This window comes from Ricinus communis, chromosome 7, assembly GCF_019578655.1.
Source record: "Ricinus communis isolate WT05 ecotype wild-type chromosome 7, ASM1957865v1, whole genome shotgun sequence".
NCBI classification, from domain to species: Eukaryota; Viridiplantae; Streptophyta; class Magnoliopsida; order Malpighiales; family Euphorbiaceae; genus Ricinus; species Ricinus communis.
The window spans coordinates 27,451,199-27,463,540 of NC_063262.1; the positions used below are offsets into that span (position 1 = coordinate 27,451,199).

Sequence of the window (12,342 nt, forward strand, 5' to 3'; positions counted from 1 at the left end):
GGCAGTAATCTCCCAAGGAGTTACTTACGTCGTGGTTTGCAATCGTCATTGAGGAATCGGACTCGAAACATAACTCTTTGAAGACCATGGTTAGTAGCAAATCTACCTGTCTCCCTAATAGATAACGCCTCCATTGCCAAACTTGAACTGCATACCACTTTCTTAGCTGCTGCAGACATAATTTAGCCATTATGGTTCCGACAAACAAAAGCCACATGAACTACGAAAGATGAATCAATACTAGGTGGAGACCAAGATGTTCTGATATAAATCATATTAAAGTAATTTCCATTAATTCTTGACTCCTCGCTTGTTGGAACTCCTCCAAATTCCGCACACTTTTTTACACATCAGCAGGAGAATCTTTATGTGAAAATTGGAGATATGCAAATGATAAATGTTACATGATCTAAGCTGGTTTTTTTAAGATAAAAAGAGTTGGAGGTAGAGTTCGTATTTTAAATTTCTTCCTTTTCTTATAAAATCTCTTTATAGTCATTTTTATGTATTATCATAGCGTAATTCCATTTATACTACTCACCAAATTGTTATATATATATATATATTTATACCGTTTATTACAATTTAGAGATGATATATTTCTCCCCAACTTTTATCATTTTTTTTTCTTGAGAAAAGGAAAAGAAAGAAAAGGATGGCATCCCTTTCTTTTTCTGTAGTAGAAATAAAGCCTATAGTATTTGCAATAGGTAGAGAAATTGGAATTCCTCATCTTAAAAATAAAATGGTAATGGGAGGAAAGAAGTACCCAAAAAGACTACAAAAATCGTATGTAATATTCAATTAAATCCAGAAGATTAAGCCAAATTTATCAATTCCCTCCATCTAAAAACAACTATGCATTCAAACTTTTGACCAAATTCCATAACGGCTAGTTGCTGAAAGATTATTCCTGTGACCCCTCCAAACCCTATTTTTCTAAAAATCCCATTCTCTTCAACTTCTCCCACTCCATTCCACTCTCTCTTTCATTTTTCTTTTTATAGCCGTTAGAACTCTCCCTGCTATCTTTCTCCTTTCTTTCTTGTTTTAGCAAAAAATGGAGACAAACCCCATCCCAGAACTCCCTTCTGCTACGGTTATTTCTTGTTCTTTGAAAAGAAAAAGACCACCCATGATTGAGATCCCAAATGTGCTACAAGAAATACAAGTTGATAACCTTAAATTTAAAGACTTTACTCCTAAAAAGGAACCCATTTGTTTTAGTGATACCGGTGTTGCTGTTTCTTGCATTAAAGGGAAAAAAAAGTTTATGGAAGATACCCACAAGATTGTTTCTTGTTTAAATGGCAGTTCAAACAAAGTAAACTCTTTAGAAACATTCTAGTTCTTTTTTTTTAAGGAGAAAGACTAGTTCTTGATACGTTCTTTTTGTTTTTCTGATTTTTTTTTCTAATATTGGTTTCTTGGTGGTGATATGCAGAGTTTCCTTGGCGTTTATGATGGGCATGGTGGGAAAAAAGCTGCAGAGTTTGTTGCCGAGAATTTGCATAATAATATTCTTGAAATGATGGTTAATTGTACAGAAAATGAATCCAAAGTCGAAGCTGTTAAAGCTGGGTACTTGAAAACAGATCAAGATTTCTTGAAACAGGTATATTTACAGTCTCACTTTCTCATTTACTGGTTTATAGTCTTCAATATATTCTGTATTGATTGGTTTATGCGAATAATAAAGTGTTTTATAAGCAGGGTTTTTTATTGATTGTCCATAATTTGAAATCTTGACTTAAAATACTGTTTTTCTTGGTCCACAAAAGCTGCTACTAGTTATTGCATGAAAAAGAACAAATTACATCGTTCGTAATGGTACAAGAACAATTTACCAGCAGTAAGACAAATGTGGAAATTGGCTTATTTTTCTCCTAGTCTTATTTGGAAGTCCTAATTCTTTATTCAAACTGGTTGGATGGAAAAGTGTCAATGAAGCAGAATTCTCTTTTCAGAAGAGAAGAAAGAAGAAGAAGAAGACCAGAATTCCATAATTGCGTTGTTAGTTCAGTCTATGCTCTTAGCCTCTAAGTACTCACTTGGACAAAGTCTGCTCCAATCTTAATGTGTTATAATACTACATTAATCCCGTTAAGGTGGCATATGCTTTATCCGCCGATTGCTAGACTTGAGGTGCCTGCCTGATTGATTTGTAACTCATAGTAAATATTTGCTATTGAATATACTATTTCAATGATGTCTCTCTAGATGAGTATTGTGATTCGTTAACTAGAAAAAATAAATGAAATTGACAGTTCTAGAGAGGATGAATTTATTTGTCTGGATATTACCCTTCTGCGCCTACCAAAGGGAGGAGTGAGTCCAGTGAATGAGATAAGGGCATCATCTTGTTCACCAACCCTGTTCATCTTTATTTATCATGAATACTGAAGGATGCGAATAATTCAGGGTTTAGCAAGTGGTGCCTGCTGTGTCACGGCCTTGATTGAAGGACAGGAGGTTGTTGTCTCAAACCTGGGAGATTGCAGGGCTGTTCTATGTAGAGGAGGAGTAGCTGAAGCACTTACGAAAGATCATAGAGCAGAACGGGAGGATGAACGAAAAAGAATTGAGGATAAGGTATTTACTATGCTCTCAACCCAAACTTATTAAGGTGGTTTAAGAGAGAAGCTGCGGATAATGAGAGATGGTACTTATTGATAAGTGTAGGGCGGATATGTTGAGATCCACCGAGGTGCATGGAGAGTTCATGGGATACTTTCTGTTTCTAGAAGTATTGGAGATGCTCATCTGAAGGACTGGGTACTGGCTGAGCCTGATACAATGATCTTACGGCTGACCTCAGACACAGAGTTCCTTGTCTTAGCTTCTGATGGACTATGGGAAGTGGTAAGAAGCGGAGCATGCCTTGTTGAAACCTTTTTGCATATACTTCTTTTTATTAGTTTGATATATCAAATATTCCAGCATTGTTTAATTCTATATTTACATTTCATTAGTTGAATTGAGTTTCGTTGAAACCCTGTGAAAGCTGAATTAAGCAGCAACTATGGCACAGTCGAAATGTTGATTTACAATTGCGAATGAACATCTGGCTAATGCTACTATAAAACTACTTATATTCATTTAACAAAGAATAACTTTCTTGTTATACAGTGCATTGCTCTAACATGCACTTTTCCTCTTGTCCAACACCTTTTTCATCTGCTACAACATTAGTCCTGCAGCATGAAATTTGCAACCAGTATTTAAATTTCTGGTTTTATGAGGCAATTGATCTTATTCTGTGTTTTTGTGGCGTAGGTTGGGAACCAAGAAGTTGTTGATACTGTTACTGGATTATGTATGCCTGAGAAGAAAAAAGTGGCATCTAGAGGAGATATTCAACAAGAAGATGGTAATGTTCTCTGCAGCCATGTAAATGTAAGTCCTTCATCAAAGTTTCGAAGGCTTAAACAGTCGCCAGACATTAATAAGAAGGCAGTTGATAGCTGGCACGATGACTTTCCCTGTGAAAACGAAAGTCGTCCGCTGAAGTCCAGAAGAATTTCATTGGTCAAGCGAGTAAATGTCAAGAATGACTCACCTATTAAAGAAGACAGCCTCCATAAGAAGAAATCTTCCTCTACGGGGCTAGTGGGTGCTTGTAAGGAGCTTGTGAATCTTGCAGTGGGTAGAGGTAGTTTGGATGATATCACTGTGATGATTGTCGATTTGAATCACTTCAGATGTAATAGTTAATAAATCATGATTAATCTAGACATGATGTTTAGTGACGCTCTCTAAATTACATTCATTTCTTGTACATTTCTGAATCCAAAAGATGTAGCTGCCAAGGTATGTGGCTCTCAAATCTGAAAAAGAACCCACATAGAACAATAGCTAACTGTTAATTTCAGTCAGTTCATGTAATATAGTTTCAGCTTTCATTTCCATTGTGATAGATCATAAGTTTTACTTTTGTGACCATACATGTATCTGCTATAGAGTTAATATACCACATTGGCCACCTCATCTCTGTCTTCTACTAGCCACTGGACTACTGCTGCTTGCTCCTTTCCTTTTTCACTTGTCATGTGTACATTGCATTCCTGATATCTGAAGTTTTATCATCTTTATCTCGTACTATCACTAACAGTGATGTATGATTCTGAAGATGTTTGTTTTTAGTGCAGGAATCAGGAGTATATTTTAATGTCTTGTCAGCCATAGGGCGCAAGAAACAGGAATAATACCTATACATTGTTAAGAAGATGAGGGATCTGAATAATTATGATATCAATTATCAGCTCTCATATATGTGGGTGCTTATTCTTTAATAATAAGTTCAGCCAATAATTGTTTTACTTAAACTAAACAGAAGAGGGGGACCAAGAATTGGACTAGATCTGCATTCCTCATGTATTTTTGTACCTGTCCCTTTTAGATTCCTTGCCTAATCACATTCCTACAAAAACTCAACTGAAAAAGTTAAATGAAGAGGGAAATAATAGGTCTAAAGTTACAAATCCAACTACATATTATTATTAACTATTATTTGTAAAATAATTACCTTCCTTCTTACCCCATCCACGTGCTCCTATTCCTGAAACCAAACCCCATTTCCCATATCAGTCTTTTGCCCTTTTTTTTGTACACTTCCACAAGAAGTTCCAATATAATGAAAAGGGCCTCTCTTCTTTTACTTTTCTTTTTTACCTTGAAAGAAAAAGAAAAGATTTTGTGACTGAAGCTAACCCACTTTTCGAAGAAGAAAAAGGTGCACTTGATTAAGAAGAAAAAAGGAAAAAAATTAAATATAAAAAAATAAAAAGAAAGAAAGAATGAATGAGAAGCTTACACGTTTTGCATATAATTGAGTATTAAATAGAGTTGCTTTTCCCTTGTTCTCACTCCTCTCTTACCTTCAAAACTACCAGTTCAGAAACAAGATATACAAGTGATGAAGTTTTCTTGATAAGAAGAGGCTTTCAAGAAAATATCTCCACCATATATACATATCTCAGAAAATCTTGGGTGAGTACTTCATCTCAGTTCTACTCATCTTTCTTTCTTTGCCTCTAGCTATCAAATTACTTTTCTTTTCTTCTCTTACTCCAATTTTCGTTTTATTAGTTTATACTGTTTATAGAGTATTATATATGATGCATGATTCAATAGGTATCCCTGCTTGTTTCTCATCTAGTGAGAAGCAAAACAATGACCCAACCACCATAACCAGGTCAGGCCAGAGTGTATTTATGTCAGTATATAGAACAAAATTAGCTAATCAATGCCGTTTGATCACCATAACATGGTGCAAGAATCTTTTGCTACATGGGTTATCTGTTTCTGTTCAATCAACAAATGGAAATGAGCAGCATTACCAGTGCAAAATTGAACTAAAACCATGGTATTTCTGGAGGAAACAAGGCTCCAAGCAATTTATAGTAGATGGAAGAAGTGTTAATGTGGTTTGGGACCTTAAGGCAGCAAAATTCAATGGAGAGACAGAACCACAATCAGACTACTATGTTGCTGTTGTTTCTGATGGGGAAGTTGTTTTACTTGTTGGTGATCTCAAGAAAGATGCATATAGAAAGACAAAGTGTAGGCCTGCTCTTATTGAACCGATGCTGGTATCAAGAAAAGAACATGTCTTTGGCAAGAAGAAATTCAACACAAGAATTAAGTTTCATGAGAAAGAGAATTTCCATGAAATCTCAATTGAATGCAGCAATGAAGGTAACATTAACAGCACTTGTGGGTTTGAATTGGATCCTCAACTGGAGATAAAGGTAGATGGGGAACTAGCAATTCAAGTTAAGCATCTTCACTGGAAGTTCAGAGGAAATGAGTTAATTGATGTGAGTGAAAACAAAGTAGAGGTTTATTGGGATGTGCATGATTGGCTCTTTGGTTCTGGTCCAAGGCATGGTTCGTTCATATTTAAACCAGTTTCATCAGCATCACCATCTTCATCTTTTTCTTTTTCTTTATCTCCATCATCAACAGCAATGCCATTGTTGACTGATCAAGAAGTTGCTTGCGCACCAATAGAAGAGGATAATGCAGGTGGGTCATCAAGTTTTTGCTTGTTTTTATACACTTGGAAGGTAGAATAGATGGTGCATACAATAAGTTGGCTAGTTGTTTCTTTTTCTCTTTCTCTTTTTCATGGTCAGTTGATCATGATGATCATCATCAACTTATGATCATCTCCTAGGTAATAGATTGAGGTGGTACAGAGAAAGGATGGGGAGAGGTTGGCATGGTGACAAACATATGGGCCCCAAAAAGAGCTGGAAGCTTGCATATATCTGAACAAGAATGGACAGTCCAGATTGGACTACATATACACATGTTCAATTATTTCCTAATCCCACGATGTCTATCCAATATTGATAATGTTAAGTTGTTTACTTTTCTTCAAGTATTCATCTCTTACTTCCATGTTTCTATTTCAAGTGTATAAATGTCTGAATTTGGTGAAGATACATAATTTATGGGATTCATTTTGTTTAGTAGAATTATTAATCCATCGTTATAAATTGTAATGCTAAAGAAAATTCAGCACTGCCATAGAATCTTTATTGTAAAAATCAAATGCAAATTTAAGTGGATGCATGTTACATTGTTTTTTGAACTTTTATAAGCTCTATATGTGATGTTAATTATAATAATAATAAATATATTTTTATTTATTTATTAATTTAGTAGACAAATGGAAATACTCTTAAATCAAGCATGTGTTTTATGATAAGTGATTCAAATTTTATCTCGTTTCCCGTTATTTTTTTAATTTTTTTTTGTTAAATAAATAGGAGCAATGCTATATAATATGATTTAATTACATAAAATCCAACATCTAATCAAAGACTGACGTAATATAGACCTGCAATTCTAAAGAATAGTTGTTGCGATCACAAACAATATCTTAATTTATACATTTGTTGTACGATTCTTTGGTGAAAGAAAAATCCTAACAGTATATTTGGTTGAGATTGAATAATTATATTAAAATATTTGATAAATATTTAAAAAATATTAGCTAATTTAAATTCAATCAGCTGTTAATTCTATTAGTTCTATTTCATAATTTTTTTTTATCAGCTGATAACTGATTTAATTTTTATATTTATCTAAACACTATTAATTTTATTAAAATTTATTAATAATAATTTATTTAAAATTAATCTCATATAATTAAATTTTATATTTTAAATAAATAATTATTATTTTAAAATTATTTTTAATAATTAAATAATTATAATATTTACAATCATGATATTTGAAGGTAGAAATTTTTATTAGTAGAATTTAAATTTAAATTTTTATTTTTAAAATAACTTTTTCTAAATATTTTTAATAATAAATAAAATTGAGCTAAAAAAATTAACTATAAATTTTTAATTATTATAAGTTATATTTATTAATTTATATTATTAAATATAATATAATATAATAAAATATATCTAACGATAAATTATACATTCAATGGTTATTTAACATACTAACAACAATCGCTAATAAAATTTTATCAAACGGCTTAATTTATCACCCACCGGCTACCAACTATTAGCTACCAACTATCAGCTATCAGCCACCAGTTGCATTGATTAGCTGAACCAAACAGAGCCTGAAAAGGTAATGTTTCGTTTGTAAAAAAATTTCACATTTTAGTGCATTAGGTCTGTGTTTATCTTAAAGGAGGATTTCTAATTTAATAAAAAAAATAAAATTTTACATGAAAACCGTTTCTCAATCTTATTAGATTGGATAACGTATTCTTACGACAATCATAAATGGTTAGCGATAGGATTGTAAAATGATATAAACAGTTTGAATCTGACTTAAATTCGGCTTGTCTTTTAACTCGTTCATGTAGAAAAATATGAACCTGATAGAGCAAAATCACAGCTAATAATTTGAGAAAATAAAGATAAAGAAAGACAAAATACACAATAGAACACACAGATATACGTGGAAAACCCCTAAACAAATTAGGGTAAAAACCACGGGCAATGATAGAAGAATTTTACTATAAGAAAAAATAATAGGAGTTACAAACTCTCTATTTATAAAGGAGAAAACATTAAAATTCTCTCTTTATAATAGGAGAAAAAAAATTGCTTAACTCTCTAATATTTTTCTCTTATTTTGGGATGCTTTAATAACAAGGTGAGGCCTCTATTATATAGGCTTGGAAAGTACCTCCACATTGTTAACTTAGCAATGTGGGAGAAAATGCTCCTCAAATATCAACAATCTCCCACTTGAAGATTTGATTGAGGATCAATCAGATCTTCACACCGTTCTTTCTTCCTTGCCTTTCCATGCTGCTTATACTTTTATCAGGCCACTAGAGGATTGACACCAAATAAATTTGTCAGTGTTAACAGCCTTCGTCAAAAAATCTGCTAGGTTGTCTTTAGTATGAATTTTCTGCATATCCACAGTGCCCTCTTCCACTTTTTCACGAACGAAGTGATACTGGACTCGTATGTGCTTTGACTTTGAATGAAAAGCTGGATTCCTTGCGAGATGCAAGGCACTGACCGCTGCAGGAATATGCTCTTGTTCGTGCCCGAGTTCCTCCATCATCATTTTCAACCATACTGCTTCCTTACTAGCTTGTGTAGCTGCTACATATTCTGCTTCTGTTGTTGATGTCGCCACAACTGACTGTAGTTTTGATACCCAGCTCACCGCCAAGTGTGAACACATACCCTGTAGTAGATTTACTTTTATCAAGATCACCTGCATAATCTGAGTCAACATATCCTCTGATAATAAAGTCTGATCCTCCATAACATAATGCAACATCTGAGGTTCCCTTAACATATCTTAGAATCCTCTTTACAGCATTCCAATGCTCTCTACCAGGATTCGCCATGTACCGTCTTACTACTCCCACTGCATGTGCAATGTCTGGTCGTGTACAAATCATCGCGAACATTAAACTCCCCACTACTGATGCATACGGTACTCGAGACATTTCCATCCTTCCTTCTTCACTGCTAGGACTCATACTGGAGGATAATTTGAAACTAACAGGAAGTGGGGTAGAAATTGACTTACAATCTTGCATATTGAAGCGTCGCAAGACCTTCTTCAAATAATTTTTCTGAGAAAGCCAAATCTTCCTATTGTTTCTGTCTCGGTGAATTTGCATCCCTAGAATCTTGTTTGCTGGTCCCAAGTCCTTCATTTCAAATTCCCTAGCCAACTGTGCCTTTAGTTCTTCAATATGATCTTTGTTGGGGCCTGCTACCAACATGTCATCTACATACAACAGTAAGATAACAAAATCACTTTTACCAAACCTCTTGAAATATGCACAAGGGTCTGCATTAAGTCTGTTGTATCCAAGGCTCATGATGAAGGAATCAAATCTCTTATACCAACACATCGGCGCCTGCTTTAAACCGTATAGAGATTTGTTCAACCTACAAACCAAGTTTCAAAACCTTCTAGTTGGAGCATATAAATTTCTTCCTTAAGATCTCCATGGAGAAAAGCTGTTTTCACATCTAGCTGCTCTAGATGTAAGTCAAATGTAGCACACATCGCCAAGACTACTCGAACAGTTGTTAATCGAACCACAGGGGAAAATATTTCGTTGAAGTCAATCCCCTCCTTCTGAGCATATCCTTTCACCACCATTCTTGCACGAAACCGCTCCACTTGATCATCACTATTTCTTTTGATCTTAAAGACCCATTTGTTGCCAATGGCCTTTCTTCCTTGTGGTAGTGGCACAAGCTCCCAAGTCTTGTTCTTATGTAGAGCTTCCATCTCTTCTTGCATTGCTGCCATCCACTGAGATGCATCTGAACTGCTCATTGCTTCTTGGAGAGTTGATGGCTCTCCTTCCTCGATTAGAAGATGATGGCATTCACGCCTATATCATAATCTTTATGCCAGGTTGGTGTAAATTTTATACGTTTTCCCTTTCCAAGTTCTGACTCTTCAACTTCGGCTGACTCTTCAAACTCGACTGGTTCTTCCTCTTCGTGCTCTGGTGCTACTTCAGAAGAATCTTCTTCTGTAGACTTTCTTTCCACCTGTATAGTTGTAGTCTCTGAATTTTCTTTTGAAGTGCTATCATCTTCTCCCTTCAATTTATCTTCTAGGAAGATTACATCCCTGCTGATTATAACCTTGTGGGCGTTGGGATCCCACAAAGTATACCCTTCACACCATCAAAGATATCCCAAGAACAAACACTTCCTGGATTTTGGATCCGGCTTTGTAGTTTCTTAGATATTATACATCACATACACAGGACTTCCAAATATATGGAGGATTGAATAATCAATCGGCTTCCCACCCACATCTCCATCGGTGTCTTTTGATCAATTCGTAGATGGAGACCGGTTAATCACATAACAAAGTGTGTTAATCGCCCCGAATGCCTTATTTAGGCCCTGCAGTCTCCCAACAATGCTCTAGTTCTTTCTAACGAGTTCTGTTCATCCGCTCGCCACTCCATTTTGTTGAGGAGTGTATGCCGTAGTGAACTGTCTCTTAATGCCTTCTTGCTTGCAAAAGCTATTAAATTCATGACCTGTGTATTCTTCTCCATTATCTGTCCTTAAACACTTGATCTTATTGCCTGAATCAAGTTCAACCCGCGCTTTGTAAGTTTTGAAAATTACAAATACATCTCCCTTGCTCTTGATTGGATACACCCAACATCTCCTTGAGTAATCATCGATGAAGGACACAAAGTACTTAGCTCCTCCTAGTGATGAAACCGGTGCTTGCCATACATCAGAGTGAACTAATTCTAGAGCATCCTTGCTTCTAGAATTGGATGTATTGAACTGTAGTCGATGCTGCTTGCTTGTTATGCAATGCTCACAAAAGGGTAATGACACATTTGTGAGACCAGGAAGTAGATTTTTCTCAGCAAGAATCTTCATGCCTTGTTCAGACATATGTCCAAGCTTCTGATGCCACACCATTGCAGATCTCTCGCTTGAACTACTTGAAGCAACAGATGCTTCTGCTTCATGCACAGTCTCTCCCAAAAACATATACAAATTAGCAGTAATTTTTTCTCCTTTCATAATTACAAGCGCTCCTCGGCTAATCTTCATGATTCCTTTCTGAACTTTGATAATGCAATTAAGATCATCCAGCTGTCCCAGAGATAACAAATTCTTCTTCAGACCTTCCACATGTCGCACTCCTTGAATAGTGATCGTATTGTCATGCATCTTCAACCTGATAGTTCCAATGCCTATAATCTTTAAAGCATTATCTTCACAACTATACACAGATCCTCCTAAGATAGGTTCATAATGATGGAACCACTCTCTTCGAGAGGTCATGTGATAAGTTGCTCCCCGAGTCAAGAAGCCATACATCAAGCAAATCTCTTCCCGCTTTCGATTGATATTACCGCTTCACAAAGATAATACATTTCCATCATCCAAGTGCATGCCACATTCCCTCGAGGATTGGAATTCTTTAAACTCCAACAATCCTTCTTCAGTGACCTTTCTTACCACAATTATAGCATTTATAATTCTTCTTACTCTTTGATTTTGATCTACCATGATTGTGACTCCCACTTGGACCACGCTCGCTGATCTCCCTCTCATCACCATCAAGGCTTCCACTTGTTGTGAACTTGCCTGCTTGTCTTCCCTTGTTTCTTCGCCGATTTTCTTCTTCAAGAATAGTGGCTGCTATATCATCAAAGACTAGAATTTCGGTAACAGCATTATTTGTCAAACTGATGATGAGTTGATCATACGAATCAGGTAGACTTTGGAGTAGATATTCTGCACGTTCTTGTGACTCTATTTTATAGCCCAATGATGTGAGTTGAGAAAATAGAGTATTCAAGACATTAAGATGCTCACATCAAGTAGATTCCCGACATTCTTAAGGTGTAAAGTTTCCTCTTAAGGAAAATTTTGTTGTGTAATGACTTGGCCTCGTACAGTCTAGTGAGGTGGTCCCAAATCTCCTTTGTCGTTTTCTTTTCTTCTATGCTGGACAAGATCCCATCTGCAAGTGCTAGATGAAGGTTTGCAATAGCATTCCCATCCATCTCGTTCCACTTATTATCATCTGTGAGTGTTGAGACAATTGTCTTTTCTCAATACAGCCTTTATCTTTAATTTCCACAGTGAGAAATTACTCCCGTTGAACTTTTCAATCTCAAATTTTGCCGCCATTGCTTTCTATCACAGTGCGTTTTAGCTTGTAAAATAAACCGCGATAATGAACACAACTCACTAGGTAAGTTCCAGAGACGGAGGTCCTGGCCGGACCTCTTAAATACCAATCTCCTTAGATGAACCTTCCCTAGATTGTAAGTATTCTTACTACTCCACACAAGCTCTTTTGCACCAAAGAAAACCTCAAACTCCT

The 12,342-nt window shown here is 35.5% G+C and overlaps 2 protein-coding genes across 2 annotated transcripts; both read left to right on the plus strand.

Moving 5' to 3' along the window:
* Nucleotides 1-782: 782 nt before the first annotated feature.
* LOC8283461 (probable protein phosphatase 2C 14) lies at nucleotides 783-3,987 on the plus strand. Its single transcript, XM_015725906.2, has 5 exons — nucleotides 783-1,324; nucleotides 1,445-1,615; nucleotides 2,422-2,592; nucleotides 2,683-2,862; nucleotides 3,277-3,987. The coding sequence occupies exons 1-5, from the start codon at nucleotides 1,061-1,063 to the stop codon at nucleotides 3,712-3,714; spliced, it is 1,224 nt and encodes a 407-aa protein (XP_015581392.1). The 5' UTR covers nucleotides 783-1,060; the 3' UTR covers nucleotides 3,715-3,987.
* Nucleotides 3,988-4,673: 686 nt separating this feature from the next.
* On the plus strand, nucleotides 4,674-6,482 carry LOC107262123. The gene is made up of 2 exons (XM_048377409.1): nucleotides 4,674-6,027; nucleotides 6,179-6,482. Exons 1-2 carry the CDS (start codon nucleotides 5,115-5,117, stop codon nucleotides 6,274-6,276), a joined length of 1,011 nt encoding a protein of 336 aa, XP_048233366.1. The 5' UTR covers nucleotides 4,674-5,114; the 3' UTR covers nucleotides 6,277-6,482.
* Nucleotides 6,483-12,342: the final 5,860 nt, after the last annotated feature.

Excerpts from the sequence above, each read along its gene's own strand:
- LOC8283461 (XM_015725906.2), top strand. The coding sequence starts at position 1,061 with ATGGAGACAAACCCCATCCCAGAACTCCCTTCTGCTACGGTTATTTCT. Across the intron at positions 1,325-1,444 it reads TAAATGGCAGTTCAAACAAA|AGTTTCCTTGGCGTTTATGA; the intron begins GTAAACTCTTTA and ends GGTGATATGCAG. Across the intron at positions 2,863-3,276 it reads CTGATGGACTATGGGAAGTG|GTTGGGAACCAAGAAGTTGT; the intron begins GTAAGAAGCGGA and ends TTTGTGGCGTAG.
- LOC107262123 (XM_048377409.1), top strand. The coding sequence starts at position 5,115 with ATGATGCATGATTCAATAGGTATCCCTGCTTGTTTCTCATCTAGTGAG. Across the intron at positions 6,028-6,178 it reads AATAGAAGAGGATAATGCAG|GTAATAGATTGAGGTGGTAC; the intron begins GTGGGTCATCAA and ends ATCATCTCCTAG.